This window comes from Taudactylus pleione, unplaced genomic scaffold, assembly GCF_031769625.1.
Source record: "Taudactylus pleione unplaced genomic scaffold, aTauple2 ptg000454l, whole genome shotgun sequence".
Taxonomy (NCBI): domain Eukaryota; kingdom Metazoa; phylum Chordata; class Amphibia; order Anura; family Myobatrachidae; genus Taudactylus; species Taudactylus pleione.
This window is the reverse complement of record NW_028284856.1, coordinates 8,275,069-8,295,919: the sequence shown is the minus strand read 5'-3', so window position 1 is coordinate 8,295,919 and position 20,851 is coordinate 8,275,069. Positions and strand designations below refer to the sequence as shown.

Below are 20,851 nucleotides of genomic sequence, written 5' to 3'. Positions count from 1 at the left end.
CCCTACCGCAGGTTTTGAATCTCTTTGTAAATACCATCCATTGTCCAAGGGTATGTTTTCTCAGATCTATGCCATCTTCTCTGATGCCTGTCTGTAATCCCCATGAATCTGCTTGGGAAGAGGACCTCGGCCTTCCGCCTGCTGAAGAGGCCTAAGACTGGCGATTGCCTCCATTTATACCCACCTTAAGGAAACCTCTTATAAACTATATTACCACTGGTATTATACTCCAGTGCGATTCTCTCAAATGTTTCCTTCTGCGTCACCCCTCTGCTGGAGAAACTGTGGCCTCTGAGGTACCCTCCTTCTTGTCTGGTGGACTTGTCCTGTGTTAGAATCCTTCTGGCCTATGGTAAGCATACTACCAACTCACTTGCTCGAGTCTCCTTTACCGAAAGACCTGTGGATCTTTCTTCTCAGTTACCCCCACCCCCCCTGATCTTTGTAAAGCTTCTGACAAATTGCTGTCCCACGTATTAGTTGTTGCTGCAAAAAATCTCATAGCCCGTAATTGGAAGAACCTCCATCTGCCATCTTTCTCTGCTTTAAAATTGCAAATTTGGCACGTAGCATCATTGGAAAGTATTACTTACTACCTCCATGACAGGGGGCACATGTTTACCAAAGTATAGGCTCCATGGCTCTCTTAGGAGACTGCTATCTCACCCACATCTCTCCCATAAATCATTCCCATCTGACCCATGCGCGATAGTCTGGTATGCTGTATCTGCCACAACTCTCTCTTGCTGGCCCTCTTTTGCTTATTACTGGTCTCCACCACCTCCTTTCTCTCCTTGTGTCTGCTATGTGTGCCGTTTCCCTCCTTTTGATGTTTTCTGGCCACCATTTAATATGCTCCATAGCATTTTACCTCTCCCTGTAGTCCTGTAATCCCTATTTCCCTTTCCTCCCCCCCCTACTTCCTCTATTCACCTTATGTATAGTGTTTATTATTGTGTACAATTTGTTTGCAAACATTGGCTCACTCGTTTTCCTTCCTCTTTTTGTTATTTGTCTGCTTATGTGAGCTCTTTGAATAAAAAAATAAATAAAAAAATGTGATGCTTGATGCATCCCGCCCACTGTCAGATTTTGTTAATGATATTGGATGTTTTCAGCCTGCCAGCATATCATATGTTTGAAATCGAGTAGCAATTATTTACTCTAGCAGACATGCTGGACGATTTTGCATGCCCGACAGACCAATAATTACTGCTTGGTCGCGGCAATACACTATTTAATTCGATAATTGAACAGTGCCTGTCCAGCATAACACAAAACAGCTATAATGAATTTTGGCAGCCAGCTGTATCTCATCATTCACACTGTTTGCGGTGTCCTCTGTTCCAGTAAACTCTATGAACAGTGATGATTATATAAAAAAGACAGAAAGCAGATGAAGACCACAGAAATGCAAGTTCAAGTGCAGGAGACTTGGCTACACTGATATTAAGTCCACAACTGTTTTAGCGAGGAAGAGTTGAAATCAACCTGGCATTCTTGCACAAAAAGGGCCATGCATTTGTATGTGAAGTACAGGTAACCAATCACATGCTGCAATACTTGATATGGAATAATCCTGCTGCTTGTGCTCAGCCAATCACTGTCATTAAGTTGATGATGGAGATGAGTACTTTATCTTTACCCCCAAAGCATTTATACAACTGGCTTTTGAAATGTTTTTATAAACTCATATTAAAAAGCAAGCTTTTAATATGCATTTAGAGATGGTTATATGGGTTAATCTCAATCTCATTGAAATGGATCAATTCAATATAACACATGCACATTTACTCAGGTGAAAACAACACATAGTGGTGTCAATTATTTTTTTCACGGTCAATTATATGCATTTACTGTAACTTGCATGAAAAAATGCAAACTAAACTCAGAAATTGAATGCTAGCAAATATATCCATAATGTGTAGTGCCTGCAGGATGGATGGGGAGGGGTAGGGGTAGAGGGCTCCGAGAGGGGGGGGCGGGTACAGATTACCGGGGCCCGGGCTTCCTGAGGGGCCCGGCGGGGGGCCCGGGTCTGGCGCCGCTCCCCCTCCCTCACAGCAGCCCAGCACACAGCATATGCTGAGCTGCAGTGGAGACTGCTCGTGGCTGCTGAGCAGCAGCCACGAGCAGTCTCCTATGCCTGTGGGGGGAGCGATCACACTGATCGCGCTCCCACTGGCTTTGAGCAGGGCTGCAGGGGCACGGAGTGCCACCCTCCCCAGCGCGCGGCGCTGCATATCTTTTTTTTTCCCCAGGAAGGGGGCGTTGCCACGCCTCCCGCGGCTCTCAGCGGGCCTGGGGTAGAGGGTGCTGTCTATTACATGTTGTACAATTAGGAGGTGTACTCTGTTTCACAATAGGGCTGCACAATTACTGTAGGTAATGGGTCTTTGTTTAAGGGGCTAGGATCCAGAATTATCTCTCAATAATCCTGTACTTGCCTCTGAAATGAAATGCATATTTGTTAATGTATAGAGATAAAAAATAGTGCTATAATATTGTTTAAACCAATCATAAGCTTCCCTCTATTCAACATGTTACACTGGAAATGTTGGGGCTACAGTGTAGTACTGAAACCAAAACCCCACAGATTTTCCATATATTCAGGTTTATCCACAACTTTTTTTTTTATTTACTCAGAAACACTAAGGGATAAATTTACTAAGCTGCCGATATGTATTCGATGTCATCCGAGATCAATATCGGATGACATAGTCCGTATTTCATTCGTATTGTTTGATGGTGTAGTCATTCGTAATCATTCGTATTATTAATTTGTATTTAGCATTTGATTTTGACTAAGTGGAACAAACAGAAGCATGGACGGATCAGGGAGATCCGTGATGCATGCATCTGTGTGTCAATAAAAAAATGCAGAAGCATGGATGGATCAGTGAGATCCATCTGTGCTTCTATGTTTAAAACCTGTGTAACAATTAAAAAAAAATGGGGTGGCCCCCTCCCCAAAAATAACAACCAGCATCAGGCTTTGAGACCCAGTACTGGTTGTGCTAAATACATGGGACAAATGACATAGGGGTCCCCTCAAAGCCGGATTTAGACCTCATGGGGCACTAAGCAAGATATCAGATTGGGGCCCCACTTCCTAAACTGCACTCAATTTTACACACACACTGCCCCCATAACCGTGCACACACACACACACAGCCTTCATAGCCGCACACACACATTGCCCCATAACCATGCGTACACACACAGGGCCTGATTCAGACCCGGACGCTAAGCTGCCGATTGTTGCCCATCTGCGTATGCGGTGCGCGAGCCAGTCACTGCGATTGGGAATCGTGCACTCATAGCCAAAGACTGAGCGCTACCTTGAGTGGCAGATAGTGCCGTTTGTGGGTGGTAACAGGGGAAGGTGCTTGTGAATGGGAGAGTGGTAGTGCGAACGCAGGCGTGTCTGGGCGTCTAAACAGCACTTTATGGGTGTGCATATTTAGCAAATATGCGTCATTGTACTTGGCTGTATTTCAGCCTGCAGTAATCGCAGTGCTTGCGGCGGGCTAGGGACTACCTCAAGCGCTGCATGCAATTCCGTTGCCTCTCGATGTTACCGATTAATCATTCCTTCCTGGAGATGACGTGTGTTAAGAAAGGAAAGTGGGCGTCTTTATACGGGTGTGGTAAGTATTCAAATCCCGACATCGGCTGCCCGGCTAGGGTGAAAATCCTGATCGTACTAAGGTAAGTATCGCTAACCTAATTCCTTACCCTAACCCTCCTTAGGGGTGCCTACCCCTAACCTCCCCCCCAAGTGCCTAACCCTAATCCCCCCTGCAAGTGCCTAAACCTAACTCCCCCTTCCCCGCAGCCTAAACCTAAGTCTCCCGGGGGTGCCTAATGCTAACCCCCCCCTTCCCCTAGTCTAAACCTAACCCCCCCGGTTGGGTGCCTAACCCTAAGTCCCCCCAGGAGCCCTAAACCTAACCCTTCCATCCCCCGCGGCTGCCCGCTCCTGGCGCCCGGCTTACCTTTGTTCAGTATGCCGGGTGTCAGTCTTCCGTCGTCTGGTTAATGACAGGCATCGAGTTTTCGACGCCTGTCATTAGTTTCACGCCGGGATTACAGTGTCTGGAAGCCGGCGGTCAGGATTTAGACCGTCAGTTTCCGTACTACAACCCTCTTTATACACCTGCGTTCGTTCACTGCCGTTGCTCTCTAAGACTTAGAGGTCATCCTTACGCCACACAGTGCAATTGCGGAATTTGCATACCCGGCCCCTTTTTGCAGTGAGGCATCACGCCTTAGCATCCGGGTCTGAATCAGGCCCACAGTCCTCATAGCAACACACACACTTCCCCATAGCCACACAGAAACACTTCCCCATAGTCAACACACAAACTGCCCCCACACACTAGCTGCACGCACGCATACACACACACATTGCCTTACTGACATGAACACCCCTTACTGACAGATACCAATTCTGACACAGACCCCTTCATTCAGACACACTGATACAGACACAATTACTGACACACCTTACTGACACAAACACTTGCTGACACAGACACCACTTTCTAACAGACACCCTTACCTACACAGATACAACTTACTGACACAAACACACTTACTGACACAGATACAACTTACTGACAAGCACCACTTACTGATCGATACCCCTTACTGACACACACACTATCACTGACACCACTTACTGAAACACACACTATACAGTCACATAGCACGAGAAGATACACAACACCCCCCTCCCCCCCGTGCAGACTATAGCAGGTGGGTGCTGGAAACATCAACCAGCCCGCGCCCCCCCCCCTCTCCAGTGGGGTGTTTACTTTGTATGTGTGCTCACCTGTCTGCTCTTCAGCCTGGTAGCGCATTGGTGGGGACTGTCACCATGTGCAGGCAGCCTCTGTTCTCTTACTGGCTCCCCTCAGCAGCAGGGCTGGGACCTCCTGCTCTTCCGACTAGTCCCACCTCCTCCGACTTCCACTTCCTCCTTCTCTGCCCCTGCCGCAGCGTGGGTGTCGGCTATGACTACTACGATCTGTGAGGAAGAGTAGGATGGCTGAGATGTGGGGGCTAAGGAAGCGATGTATAAGGGGGACATTTGTCCCCTTCAGCAGCGCTGCCCATCAACTGACCCAGGGTCCTGTGCTGGCGCTGCTGCAGTGAGAGATCCTGACAGAGTTTGGTCGGTGCAGCTCTGGGCAGAGGAGCTCTTTGAGAGGGGGGGCCCAGGGGTACTCACCCCTATGCCCCCCAAAATTTGTCTCTGGTGGCATGTGGGTGCAGGTCCTCCCAGTGGGGCTGGCTGGGGCCGGCTGAAGCTGGGAAGCCACTCCCCTCTCTTCCCTCCCTCTCCCTCCATTGCACTGCAGACTACAGTGCAAACACTATGGGAGTGTGGGGTGGGTCCGCGTAACATCATGACATCACATGGTACGTGCTGTGCTCCTCCTGGAAATGTTTACGAAGGTATGAATTCCTGCCATCTACTTTTGTGGGGCCCGGCCACGGTGCCCTTTGGAACCACTGGGCCCTAGGCGGCTGCTTATGTTGCCTTGTGGCAAATTCGCCTCTGTGTCCCCTGTATTATTCACAATCAGCACCAGGCTATTCAGAACGAGCCCTGGTTGCCAATATACAGGGGACAAACGACATAGGGGTCCCCTGTATTTAGCACAACCAGCACTAGGCTCTGACCCTGTCCTGATTCTGGAAATACAGGCGGGAAAAAGCGTATGAGTCCCCTGTAATTTCCATAACCAGCACAGAACTTTTTCTAGCGGTGGGGGGAGGGGGGTAATGCCACATCCAAGAAAACCCTTTCACTGGGTCCCCCAGCCAAAGCATTACCCCTGATCTCTAGTCAGCCCAGGCCGGGGACCTCTGGGGAGCTGGGAACCAACCAAATAAAAGGTTCTCTCTCTCCAGGGCACCCCAGGCCTAGGCTGATACCCCGGGGCTATCTTCGGCACCCCTGGAGCGGCGGGTGCCGGGTTTATTATGTAGTGTGGTGCAATTGATAGTAGTAAAAATATTGTCTTTTACTGTGGAACTACAGGTCCCAGCAAGCCTCCCCGCATGTTGGTACTTTGACAACCACAAGTACCAGAATGCTGGGCATTACGGGCCCGCTGGTACCTGTAGTTCCACATCAAAAGTAATATAAACAAAACACACAGAACACACACTGTGACAGATAAAAACACATGTGTGCGCATGTGATAAAACATACATGCGCACACACATGCACACTCACACTCACTATCTCACATACTCAGAATAGAAGAAAAAATCCATACTCACTTCTGCCTGTGCGTGGATCACGTCCTCTTCATTCCATGTAGGCAACCGCAGGGCTTGAAGTTAACGGAGGAAACCATTCATTGGCTGAGAGGCGGAAGGGTCACCTTTCTCAGCCAATGAGTGCTCAGCACTGGGACTTCTATAGTGAAATCCCATGGTGGACCCGTCATTCGTGTAGTACTGTCCTTAGAGGACAGTACTAATGTCTGGTGGTCTGCAAATTTTAGTTTTTTAGTTTTGCCAAGCCCTATGGATGCCTATGTCACAATCCGATGCAAGTGTTCCTCTGTCGAGGACGGTGAGCTGGGGGGTTCAGATGACTAGGGAAGTGACAGTAACTAGGTCTCCTATTTGCGGTCAAACACAGGTTTGGCTAGACCTGCCCAGAGGTGCGGAGTCTAACTGACTTGGTGGTTTTCTCCAGTGACCGCTCCAATTGGGATTTTGTTTTCGCCACACCAAGTGAGCAGGTCGCGGGCCCTCTGGACAGGTACCTGGGAATGGCAGAAGACTGAAACTATATTAAATGAACTAAATGCTAGAACACTGGAGGTGAACTGAATGCTTGAATATTGGAAAGGAACTGAATACTGGAACACTGTTAGAGATCCTAGTCACAGGTTTGCTTGAGAATACTGGAAAATGTACTGGGAATTGCTAGAAATCCAGGTGCTGATTTGCACAGAGAAATGTGAACACAGGCATATACTGGGAATTGCTACATATGCAGGTGCTGATTTGCACAGAAAAACACAGAGAGATGTGGACACAGGCATATACTGGGAATTGCCACATAGGCAGGTACTGACTTTCACGGACAAACACAGAGAAAAGTGGACACAGGCATATACTGGGAATGCTTAGAGATCCAGCTGGGAGTAACTAGTAATAGCAGGTAATCTGACACCTCAGTAACACAGAGAAGCTGCAGTAGTACTAGCAGCGCATTACAAGACACACAGGCATAGAAACAAAACAGACAGGAGTACTGGGAGAGAACTAACTCTCAGACTGAGAATAACATGGAAGCTAATGCAAGAAACTCTAGAGAACTGTGAGTAGGCTGAAGCAACACTCTGAAGGAAAGAAACACAGAGCAACACTGGTGAGTATCACAAGTCACTGGAACAGTGAAGTTGAACAGCAGTTTCCTGTTCCTGGAGTCAGACTTAAATACCCCTGGTAACTAATCATTGGATCAGAGAATCAGCTGAGTGACCACAGGTCTACCATTGGGAGAGACTAGTCAGGTGATTTGAACCAACATGGCTGCGCCCATGCCCGGCACCCCGGATACCAGAACACACGCACGGAAGCCCTAGTGGACCCCAGGGAGAATACTCAGTCACTACTCACCTCCACTCCCAGCATCTGGACACCTAAGCCCAAGGACGCCAGGTGAGTAGCAGCCGATCCCTGGCTGCATCCTGACAGTACCCCCCTTTTAGGGTGGACTCCGAACACCAAAAATGCTCACAAAAAATTCCTTCCAGAAATACAAGAAAGCTTCCAAGAACTTGAAAAAACTTAACTCTTGATCGACCCTTTCAGATGTCTTCACAGCTCTCATATCCCAAAAAGTTATCTTTGTCCTCAGGGTCCATAGACCATTCTTCTTCACTACAGATGGAACTTTTAGCATCCACAAAATCTTTGGTAATGCTTGTAAAAAGAGTATCTTCAAGAAATGATGCACACAAAGACTTAGGGGTAAATTTACTAAGCTGAGAGTTTGGGAGAGTTTGCAAACTCTGGAGAGTTTGTGCATTTTTTCCCACTCTCAAATTTACTAATGTTAAGCTCGGGAGAGAGATCTTCTTTGCTACGGGAAAACACTGGAGAGTTAGCAAACTCTCTTCAATTCACCATCTGCAAAACTCGAGAACCTTTTCACTGGTGAAGATAGGATTCTGGAATTTACCAAGCAGAGAGTTTCTAAACTCTTATGAATTCAAAATCAGAATCCATGTCCAAAGGAAGATCAGAAGAGTTAATATGACTTGAAAACCTAGAGGATTCTGGAGATGGGCAGAGGGAAACAACCAATTCTCATGGTATCATGTTGTTGGTCTCTAATAGTTCTTCGAGTCTTCTTCTTCCGGACTGATAGATCCTGTACCATATGATCTTGAGAAGGGAGTAAGGTGGTATATCTGGGTTTAATGTCGGAAGGTGCTGATATCAACCTAGAACTTTTATCAGAAAAGGTATCTGAAGACGGACAAATAGGAGCAAATTCTTTAAGCAGAGCTGTATTGAAGGCTATTACGTCATGTAGAATTGGATCCTTGGACTCATTGAGTGGGTTAGCCCACTCCAAGGCTTTACCTCTAAAGTGCAAAAAGAGAAACATGACAAGGTTGGTGGGAGTAATACCACAAGATGGATCGGCTCTCATTAGGGCGTCACAATGCTTAAGCAATACATTTTACTGAGACATGTCTTCATCAATGGTCATGGACACTAAAGCATTCGATGGGTCCTGAGTTACAGCATTCTTTTCAGGAACTGAGAAGAAACCACTTAGGGATTCCTTAGGATGAAGTTTGGGTAATTCTACTGAACTTGATTGATGTTCGTCACTCAAAACAACATAAAACCCAAACTGAGACTCAGGAAAATTGGAATCGGGAACACCAGGAACTGTTGTAAGGAAAGAAGATGAACTTTGAAGAGCACCAGAATGGGTAGGAGTCAATGACAAGACAGAATTAGTATTAGACAAGTTATTGTCTACTGAGATGAAATGTTAAAAAAATTACTTCCCATTGGTTGAGGTATTTATTAATTCAAATAAGCCAACTTCATCTATAATCTTAGTCCCAAAGCCCTTTGCTTTCTTTTGTTTGGACTCTCCACCATCACGGCCCATGATGAGGTAATCGATCTTTCTGCTAGTATTCTCAGACATAACACTGAAAACCCTCTGTTGGGGTATAACACCAGGTATGACACTTGAAAAATCCTTCTGGGGAGTGAAACTTGGAACCCTCTTCTGGGACAGGACACTTGAAAACCCCTCCTGGGGTATGAAACTTGAAACCCCTTCTTGGGGTGAGAAATCAGAAACCCCCTTCTGGGGTGCAAGATTTGAGGCCCCCTCCTGGGGTGTGAGGCTTGAGACCACCTTCTGGGGTTAGAGACTTGAGACCCCCTCCTGGGGCATGAGGTTTGGGAATCGGCATGATTTCCCGGCGGCCACATGGCCGGGAGTTCGAATCCCGGCAGCGGCAGGCTGACAAAACAGCAGAGCCCGGCAGCGGAAGCCCGACAGCGCTGGAAATCTTGATCATCCTAAGGTAAGTATCTACTAACCTAACCCCCCTAACCCTAACCCTCCTTAGGGGTGCCTAACCCTAACCTCCCCCCTGTGCCTAACCCTAATCCCCCTCTAAGTGCCTAACCCTAACCCCCCCATCTCCGGTGCCTAAACCTAAGTCTCCCGGGGGGTGCCTAACCCTAACCTCCCCCCGGGTGTGCCTAACCCTAACCCTCCCTCCCCCTAGCCTAACCCTAACCCTCCCAGGGGGGTGCCTAACCCTAAGTCCCCCCCGGGAGTCGTAAACCTAACCCTCGCCGGGATAATGCAGTCGGGAAGCCGGAGGTCGGCATTTAGACCGTCAGCTTCCAGACTACATCCCATATATATAATATGCTCAGCTCCAATCAGGCAGTGTTTACTTTATTTAAAACTGGCAATGCTGGTCTCTGAAGTGATCAGAGACAGAAGAAGCCTCTGATCGCTTCAGAGGTCAGCATTCCCAGTGATGCAGCGCGCGGGTGACGTCATGACGTCACCCACGTCTACTTCAATGAGAAGAGCCTGCGCCTGCTGCTCTGGATCTAACTAGATCCAGTCAGCAGCAGCGTCTATGGTGGGAGTGATAACGGCGTGGCCTGGAGGGGGCACAGCATAAGGGGCACTACTAGGGGCATTACTGGGGACACTACTAGGGGCATTACTCGGGCACAACATAAGGTGCACTACTAGGGGCAATACTAGGGGCACTGCATAAGGGGCACTACTAGGGGTATTACTGGAGGTACAACAAAAGGGACACTACTAGGGACATTACTGGGGGCACTGCATAAGGGGCACTACTAGGGGCATTACTGGGGGTACAACATAAGGGGCATTAATGGGGCACTGCATAAGGGGCACTACTAGGGGCATTACTGGGGCACTGCATAAGGGACACTACTGGGGGCACTGCATAAGGGGAGCTACTAGGGACATTACTGGGGGCACAACATAAGGGGCATTACTGGAGCACTGCATAATGGGCACTACTGTGGTCACTGCATAAGGGGCATTGCATAATGGGCACAACTTCAGGGGGCATTGAATAAGGGGCTCTAATACATGGGGGGATTGCATAAGGGGCACTACTATAGGGGGCACTGCATTGGCTTTTATTAATAATAAACCTTTCATAACTGCATATAAGACTTTTTTTTTGTTGCGGCCCACACACTCTTAGACCTTGAATATTCGGCCCGGTTGGTATTTTGAGTTTGTTCTAGATAATTAACTTCTTTTTTTTTACTAACCCAGCACTGGTATTACTGCCAGCAGGGTTAATAGAACTACATGTCCCGGGAGACCTTGTCACTGGGTGACCAGAGCTTCATGTAGACACATTAGATGGTTTCACACAACTCTAATAACTTTTTGTAGGTACATTCTTTATTTTATATACAATTTACATCTTTTTGGATAACTTTGTTTGCCAGTCACTTGTATAATAAGTGATAATAACACTTGTAAGTGGATGGTAGCGTAGGCAGTATCGGAGGTAAAATATATTGGAAATTCAATATTTGTTGCTATGGTCTGTTTATTTCGTTTCAGGTCCAGTGCCTGGTATAGACTGTAGTGCACTCCTAATGAGTTTGTTTATATATTTTATTTAGAGTGTATTGGGAGATGAAATGTGGGGTGTTGGAGGAATTAGGATTTAAGGACAGAACTACTCTTATATTAGAGTAAAGCTCCACAAGCATTGGGGAAATAAGATCAGAAGTACGATTTTCAAAAGGAGGGAATTCAGACATGGGGCTTATCTTTTAATGGGGGTGGGGATGGCAGGGACTTTTGGCAAAATCAGATCTGGAATTTTTTTTAATGAATGAAAAGTGGGGCAGAACTGGTATATGATTTTTAATAAGGGGGAGGTGGGACAGTCAAATCTGGAGTCTGAGGGAGAAGGAGGGGACAAATTTGCATTATGATTTTTAATGAGGCAGAAACAACAGCAACCAGGGATCACCCTATGGAGAACTTATGTGACACTTTTTTATTTTCTTATAATCCAATTGTTTAAATAAGGAGAGACAAATTATAAGTACAGTAATAAATGAGCAAATGTTTTAGATACTGAAAATAAACAGGCCATTTGAAATATATTTTTGAAATGTATTTATTTAAAAACACATTCGAAAAAAAAAAGAATGAAATATAATTATGACCATCATTAGACTGTAAACATTGAAATATAATTAAAATACATAATAATACAAAAAAGGTAAACAATTGTTGAAATTGCAGTATTAAAATTCTGTAATTATTCACACATTGGGCCGAATTCACTTAGCCACGGTAAAATATTTGTTTAGCACGTGTTAACATTACACACATACCGTGCAGGATTTTGGTTATCCTGCCTGTGAATGCTCCCGCTTAAAGCACAATTCACTTGGAAAAGGCTTAACCCAGCAGTCACACGGTAATTCTGGCTGGTAATACCTACATTAAGTGTAGGGAAAATTGGGGAAATCAGCCAGCACTCCATGGAAATGAAAACAAATATTGCATAATAATATATAAGTAAATTAGTGGCCAAAGGGAGAGGATTTGGGGCTCTTAAAAAGTAAAAATATTATTAAGCAAGTGTTTTTCAGCAAATTAAATACAAACTAATTGAATAGCAAAACATTCCCACCCAGCCTTGTTAAGTCACATTTACCCACATTAATCTATGTAAATAGGTTATTGCGGTTAATTGAATTCCCGCCATTGTTTGTTTAAGATTATGTTACCATATACTATACAATACAATGGAAAAAAATGTTTACATTTACTGAATGTTTAAAACAACATTTAATTGACTTGATTTGAGCTAATTAGTGTGGTGATCATAAGATCTTGTAATTTTTCTAACAGTATATGCTAAAGAAGCATTTGCTAGTCTGTTTAAAAAAATGTGTGCTGTATAATAATGTTACATGGACCGAAGTGTTAATACCTATAAAATGTAATCTAGCATATTAATTAATTATACATTTAAAATATATTTTTGTTATAAATATTTTTGCCAAGTTTTCAGGCTCACGGCAATATGTAAAACTCACAATTCCTGCCTACAATTTCCATTGCAGTTTTAAGTTTAATCCTCTCCAGTTAAGACAAAATTAGGTACATTGTGTACATAATTATCTGATGGCACATGGTTTCAATATAAGCAGAAGGCACAAATGAACTCCTATAGAGTGACACATTATAGGACTTTCTTTCTGCCTTCTGCTTTGTTCACTGCTGGGAGTACCTTCCTGGATTTTTATGATTAGAACGGATACCTGTTAATTGAACTCCGGTGCAGCAAACCCCCTTTTCCATTACCCTTCCCCATAATTTTTGCAATGGCACATGATACAAATAAGTAATAAATAAATAATATAATATATAATTATTTCTTATTGCGTAGAAAGATAAATAATTCAATAGTAAAATACATGATTAAGTGCAGGATGATCTTCCTCAGAGAGAAAACAGTTTTCATTGCTGAGATTTGGACGCTGTTTCGTTGTTTTCCTGACTGTTGTTGGAAGAAGAAAAGCATGTTACATGCTGGAAAAATAAATATATTTTACCAACTGCTGCTAAAAAAAATATTTCTATACTTTGTGTTTAATATATGTTAAAAACATAAGCTAATTGCAATATCATATTCAACAATATTGTCAATTAATAAAGTAACAAGATGCAATGTCATTGCATTTAAACAATGCCAAAACCTGAAGTAACTAATTAAAAACATGCAGTACAGAAACTTTTCTCTATAATGGTTTCCTTAGCACAATAACAGTTATTGCTACACCTATACATGATATACTGTATTTGCCAACATTTGAAAATTCCAGGTTCGCATGTTGCATAGGGTGCAATAGAATGAGGACCTTAATGTACTATAATCTTAACCATTGGCGTCACCGGGTGTGGTGGTCACGCCCCGTGATGTGTCCCATTTTGTGGGTGTGACCAAGTGTCACTCCCCCATCCTTGTCACACTGGGGGCTTGTCCAACGCTTTAGGAGATGCCCCGAGCCTCTCTCAGCACAGTATGGATAACGCGCACATCATCCATCACCTCTGCAGTGATGTTCAGAGACACCATCTGAGGGGGGGGCTCCAAAATAGCAGAGCAGCTCTACTGTTTGGGTGTCACGCCTCAGATGGTTTCACCCGGTGCGGCCCGCGCCACCCAGACCCCCCTACTGACTGATCTTCACCATTACATGTTCATTAAACATAGTTATAATAAGCTTATATTTAGCATTTTAATTACTTTATTTAATAAATACTGACTTCCACAGCATAGAGAAGATAATTATAATCACACCTGTATACAGAGTAAGAGAAAGTGATTTGGCAAGCTGGTAGTTTTAATGTACAGAGACATTTCTAGGGCTGAAAATTTACAAGGATAAAACTACAAATCCTGAGACTGTCCCTGAAAATTAGGAAAAGTTGCCAATCATGCTTTATTGACTGTATGGAGTCACCATGGCACCTGGGATTGTAACAAAATTATATGACTCCTAAAATGTTCAACAAAGCATATCTTCTATAGTACAGTTTGTTGTAACATGCAAATTCACTTAATGTATATAGAAATAGAATATATATATTTTTAAAATACATTAGGATCTGTACTGGAAAGGCTAAGCGCTGACAGCAATTGTCTTTCTTTGTATACATATTGCACATTTATATGTCTGTGCAGCTGGTCACCTGCTGTAAAAAGGTAAGTCAGAGTGCGACATTATTTCTTTACTGTTTTACCTATTAATAATACCTAATGTTGTCCTGGATTCTGCCACCCAGTCTATAAAAGACTATTGTGATATGATTTATAGGCTAAGATCAGTATCACATATAGCCTAATGGTGCATACACAGGGTCAGACTTGCTAAATCAACGATGACGATTTGAATGATTTTACCAATGATTTCATGAACGATGAACGATTTCTGACACTAATTAAAATTAATGAAATCGTCCAAATCTTACTGCAAACACAGTCGATGTCAGATATCATTATCTGACATGCGGGCACGCGCTTCGTTAGTCGATGCATGCCCTATATGTCAAAGATATGAACGATTAAATGATTTTTACAATCGTTATCGTTCATATCTTTAACAGAATCTGACCGTGTGTATGCAGCATAATGGTGCATACACATAGTCAGATTTGTCAGATCATCGATTTAGTTGAACAATAACGATGAGCAATGAACGATTGAACAATTTCATCAAAGATTTGAATGATTTCATCAACGATGAACGATTGAACCACTTCTGACAGTATTAAAATGAATGAAATCGTCCAAATCTGTCTGCAAACACAGTCGATGTCAGATATCGTTATCTAACATGCGGGCACGTGCATCGTTGGTCGATACATTCCCTACATGTCAACGATATGAACGATTGAATGATTTTTACAATCATTAACATTCATATCTTTAAGAAAATCTGACCGTGTGTATGCAGCATAAGTACTGAGGTGACACACAGTATTTCAGTGATGCTTATCTTACAGAAGTCTATAGGTACTTACAGACAACCAGGATCCTTGGTATTGTAAGCCTAAATATTGTTTCCAAATTATGAATCAATACTTTTTAAAAGGTTTAACTTTCCTGGAATATGTTATTAAATATATTATACATACCTTTCTAATATCCTCTTGATAATTCTCTGTACCCAAGAAGCAGAGGGATCAACACAAACCAGGTTCCCAGATTTAAGAGTAATGCTGAATATATTAGAAATAAGAAAGACAAACATATGTTAAAAGCACTAAACTAAACATTAATAGGTGTGCTAAAAAAGTATTAAAATTAAACTGAAGTTTTAAAACTATATATGCATGAATGCAAAGTGACATGTTTAAACTAAATTTCTGAAATAAAAACTTATTTGGCTTACAGTAATTTCATATTTGAAACATTTTCATAGAAAGCCAGCTTGCTGCATGAATGATGAAGTTCTCTGAAGTGGGTGAACACTATTGTTGGCACTGCTACAGATTTGCCAGTAAATTTTCCAGTCTGGCGCTATGTCCATAGCTGTAGTTTTATTTTGGGATCTGTAGCCAAGGCAAACTCTGAGCTTCAGCTTGGTCCAGGAAAACCCTGTCCAAAGCCCTTCCAGTACTGCTCCATATTGCTGCTTAAACTAAAATATGGGTCACACCAGCTGCACCCCGAAATGCTCCCCGGATACCCCAACATCACTGTCAGCAGGAAGCCAACAGGGACCAGCCGGACACAGCACAGCAACAGTTCAGTCTGGTGCCTAGAATTCAGGGCCAACCGGCTTCCACTGGCTAGCTAACTATCTGCCTGTTCCCCAGAGACATAGCTTTCACGTCACCAGGTGGACAGAGAGATAGTTAGCTAGCCAATGGAAGCCGATTGGCAACGGAATCTGGGGGCGGGCAGATCCATTGCTGCTGTCCTGTGCTGGTCCCTGGTGGCTTCCCGCTGACTCCTGGCCAGCAATGCTGGGGTGACTGGGCAGAATTTGAGGGTGTGGTTAGTGGGGCCTCCCTCTTCTAGTTTTGTACTGTGCTGCCGTCACCTGTGGTGAAACTCCTTTCTTATCAATTACCTAGTTCAATACAGGTTACGGAAATCATAAATTCAGGGGGAAGTCCTGGAACAGAGCATGTTGTCCCTCCTGGAATGGGTCATGTTGGGAGGTATATCTACCCCTAACCTTAATTCTCCTTCTAGTGCCTAACCTTCACCCCTGCAGCTTAACCCTAACCTCACCTGCAGCCTATCCCTAACTTTCCCAAATGCAGCCTAACCCTAATGATCACATTCTGACATTGTCGACATTTCATCTGTCAGCATTCTGAATGTCAACATTGTCACTGTCGACCTTTATGGTTACAGACAGGGGCGTAATGAGTCGGGTCAGGCCCGGGAAAGGGGGCGTGGTCTAATTGAGGGAGGTGTGGCCACGCTCCCTTAGACAAAAACTTTATTGCAGCACCGCAAGGTGGCGCTGCGCGCTAGGGAGGGGGGCACTGTGAGTCACTCAGCCTGACGCAAAGCCAGTGTGATTGGTCCCCCCCACTGGCCTAGGAGACTGCTGTAGTGAGTAGTCTCCCACTGCATTTAGCAAGCCCGGGCCGGGGTAATTAGTACCTGCTTCCCCACTCCTGGTTACAGGTTATAAACTCAATTTGTATAGTAGTTCAACTGCTACCCTGGATTATAAAATACGTATATCAGAGGAACAATATATAAGAACAACAATGTGTGATGTATGATAATATATTTAATATACACTTTAGTTACTATGAGTAATATTTAATACTTACATGACTTCAACATTTTTGCAGTGGGGGCCATTGGGTATGAGCTCCACACGATCCATTAGTTTAGAAGAGATTTGCTTCGATTCCAGCTTGATGCACTGACACCTTAACTCTGATGCTGCTCTTGCTAAGGTCATGACTGCAATTAAAAGGAGGGTAAAAAAACTATTTTATTTGTATACAGCTCTGGCTTATCTTTAACTGCAAAGTTCAGATTTAACAAACCAAAGTTGTTTGTTTCTTTTAAATGTAGAAATTAAAATAATTTTGGTCCCAGCTAAATTATCAGATCCCATTCAAAACACGATTATCAAAGAAATCTAAAGATTCACCATTTATTGTAGGGGTGTGTGTGCATGCTTTGTCTAAAATGGTGAATGTTTGTTCTTACATTTCACAACTGTATTGGGACATCTCTGAAAAGTGATGCGCAGGTCACTATTCACAAAACTGCTGTAACTCAGAGATACACACAGCACTATGACAGATTCTGATTGAAGTTGATGGCTGTGGATTACAGGGCATATTTAACAGGTACCTGGTGTGCAGTAGTTTTGATAAATATAACTTATTGCCTTGTGGTTGATGCTTTATTTCTAAGTTTATTTTTTTTTAGAAAATAAAGAATTAAGTTGTATTTTTTAATTTTATGTGTATAAACTACTAGCTAAAACTAAAGTTAGTTTTCTAGAAATATTTTTAGGAACTCTTCTAAATCTACCTATGAAAAATTGATAAATACTTATTTCTGTGGACAGATATCCCATCTAAAACTATAAAACTAAATGCTACTTATATTTAGCGGTAAATTTACTAAGATGTGATGTTCTATTAAGAAGTGATGTTGCCCATAGCAACCAATCAGATTCCAGGTGTTATCTTCTAGAAGGTGCTAGATAAATGAGAAGTAGAATCTGATTGTTTGCTATGGCCAACATCACTTCTTAAATAGAACTCCCATCTTAGTAAATTTACCCCATAGAGTAGAAATTCGTTTTAGTGCATATTATCTGGAACAGCAGAATGCCATAGGCACAACACATGCATTTCCATAATCATGGTATAATGACCCTTAAGGTTGGCGGAAAATAGAAAGTCAGGTCAGCACATTTGGGCACAATATCAAATTAACCAAGCTGTATGTTTTTATCATTCATATTATTTGTGACCTAGTGGTGAATTACCGTCCTATTATATAAAATATTAACAACAACAATCCAATGATTTCAATTGTTTAATTAACTAATGATAACAACAATTTTCAGCTAGTCCACAATGATGAATTAAATTAAATTATTTTTCATATTTAATTTAACAAAATCTGTAAATAATGATATAATTTAGACTTAGACTTATAAATGTATTTTACACATAATAAAGTATCATAGAAATTATCATATTCTTTTTTTCCTATGAAAAACATAAACTGCAAAAGTCTAATTTTGTAAATAAGCATATAAAAAGTACCTTCTGAGGCAGTGATGTAAAGTAGAATAATGGCCAGAGTGGCAGAGAAAGTTTTGGTGAACATCGCGCTGAAGTTTTCTTGTGGATCTGCTTGCAGAATTTCTGATTTCCTTTAGCTCTGCTTTCTCCGGGACTTTTTGTTTTCCAGCTGAGTGGATGGGATTTATATTGTAGTTCTAGCATGGTCACTCTGATATCATATGTACTTGATTACAACACTGTACATTCCAAATCAGTCATTTGCAGTTTGTCACATTTCCTGACTGAGTAATGCAGTATACAATAACATTACACATTATTGCAATTGTGTCAATCGAGTACTTTTATTTTTTTTATATCACGTACAGTGCCACTGATAAACTCTAGGGCTTCACAAAGTGTGTCCAGGGATTTCATAGATTAACAAAAATCATTTCAAAGTTTCTTGTTAAATATTCAGTTTTTTTTTAATAAACTAATTTTTGTTGTGCAATTCGTTTCAAACTAATGGTGCATACACACGTAACGATTTTTTGAACAATTTGTCGTTAACTACACCATTATCATTAAGTCGTTCAAAATTATACCGGGCTCTATTGTCTGCATAAACATAATCTTTCCTATTTGCTGCTACTGATTGCTGCATCAGCATAGACTGTGGCTTGTACTAATCACTACCACTGGAGTGGAACATTTATTTATTATCTTCATTCTCAGGAGGAGCTATTATGACTTCATTTATGCCAGCATTGGTATACTGATTCTGAGGTTTCTAAGTCCCTTTCTGGATACAATATCACTCTCAGCTGACATTCAAATGAAGTGATTTACTATTATGTTTATTATATGTTACAAATGTAATGTATTGTATGAGACAATTTATTTAGCCTCATAATTGCTTTTATATGTATCTCAATTGATCTTAATAAATTGTGATATTGAATTTACCTGATTTTGTAGTCCACATCTAGCGCTCCCTAGAGGTGAACCATATGTTGATTCACCTTTTTCCATTTCTAGATAGTAAAAGTGAGCTTCTACTTCTGGCTAGATATATGTTAAATTCAACAGAACTTTAAACTCAATTACATTTAGAGCGGGATGTATGTTGCATAAAAATACGGTAAAACTTCAGAAAACTACAGTTTCCAGAGGTGTACCACAATACAGATGGATTCCCATATGTTTTGGTAATATATTATATTTAGAGTGGGCTGTACCTAGAATAAAAAACGGTAAAAATGCAGTTTCTGGATTCCAAAGTGTGTTGGTAATGTAGTATATTTTCTACTAGGATTTTAATTTTGGGCTATTAGTTCTTGATTAATGAAAACATTTTAGAGTACTGTATAGTTTTTATTAAGCTGATATCCTGTCTGCCACTGCGTGTTGCTTAGATGTGCTATATTCTTTTAAACTGCCATGTGTTTTTTTTTACCACTGCTCTGTCGCTTACTTTAGCCAGCCAGCTCACGCAAACTTTTGCTAATATGGGTGAAAACAATATTATGAGCTGTGAAGGGTGGTCAAAATTTATTGAAAATGACTGGAAATTAGTGATATTGATCTATCTAATAATGCTGTAGGAACAAAAACAGATCCACATCACATGATTTTAGTAATTATTTTTTTTAAGAAATCCAGAATCAATACCAAATCCAAAACATTTGAGGATGGTTTTATTAAGAGTAAAACATGATGATGATTAAGAACCTATACCAAAACACGGGGGTCTCTAGTTTTTACATTGCTTATGCTTGGGTCTTGTGATTGCACTGTTCCACTTTATATTTGTAGTCAGCCACAGATAGTAAGACTTATCAGATTCTGATCCCGAAAGCTAATCAACTACTTGAAGCAGACAGTGGCCCTCATTCAGAGCCGCTCGTAAGCGGCCGCTCGTTCGTAGTCAGCCGATGTTGTACAACCACGCATGCGTTGGTGTAACAGTGCGCATGTGCGTACGTCTGATTGCGGTCATTTTTCAGTCGATCGTAGAACAGTGAACAGCAAGTGACATGTCAAATGTGATTGACAGAACTGTCCGTTTTGGGGCGGTGACGGGGGTGGAGATGGGAAAACGCAGGCGTGTCGAGGCGTTTTTTGGGCGTACATAAATTATCTTATGCAAGCGCCAAATGTGAATGGACCAAGTGATACGTCACTGTCTGATCCAATTTCCTTTAAGACTGCTTGTTCAGCTTGTGGTCTGGTATAGTCTACCGCAATGACGATGGTCTCTTCGTCCTAACCTGGGCTCATCGATGGTGTTTCGATTTATCAATTGTGGCCACAAAAACAATCATCTTTTAATTGCTAAACAGCTTGTAAGGTGTTTCGCAAATAGACCTTTTTTAGTAGCTAAAAACCGTACGCAGGTGAACTGCTCAGCTGCTAATTTCTGGGTAATACAATTAGCTAACATTTTGTGGTCTATTTTGTGGGCTTTTGAAATATTTGTAATAGGGGTGAGCGGGTTCGGATTTCTGAAAT

General features: G+C 42.4%; 1 protein-coding gene across 1 annotated transcript; it reads right to left on the bottom strand.

The window, feature by feature from the left end:
- Window positions 1-13,072: 13,072 nt before the first annotated feature.
- On the bottom strand, window positions 13,073-18,443 carry LOC148505408 (interleukin-8-like). The gene is made up of 4 exons (XM_088448251.1): window positions 18,380-18,443; window positions 16,916-17,051; window positions 15,254-15,337; window positions 13,073-13,112 (listed from the first exon to the last, which is right to left on the bottom strand). The coding sequence occupies exons 1-4, from the start codon at window positions 18,441-18,443 to the stop codon at window positions 13,073-13,075; spliced, it is 324 nt and encodes a 107-aa protein (XP_088304377.1).
- Window positions 18,444-20,851: the final 2,408 nt, after the last annotated feature.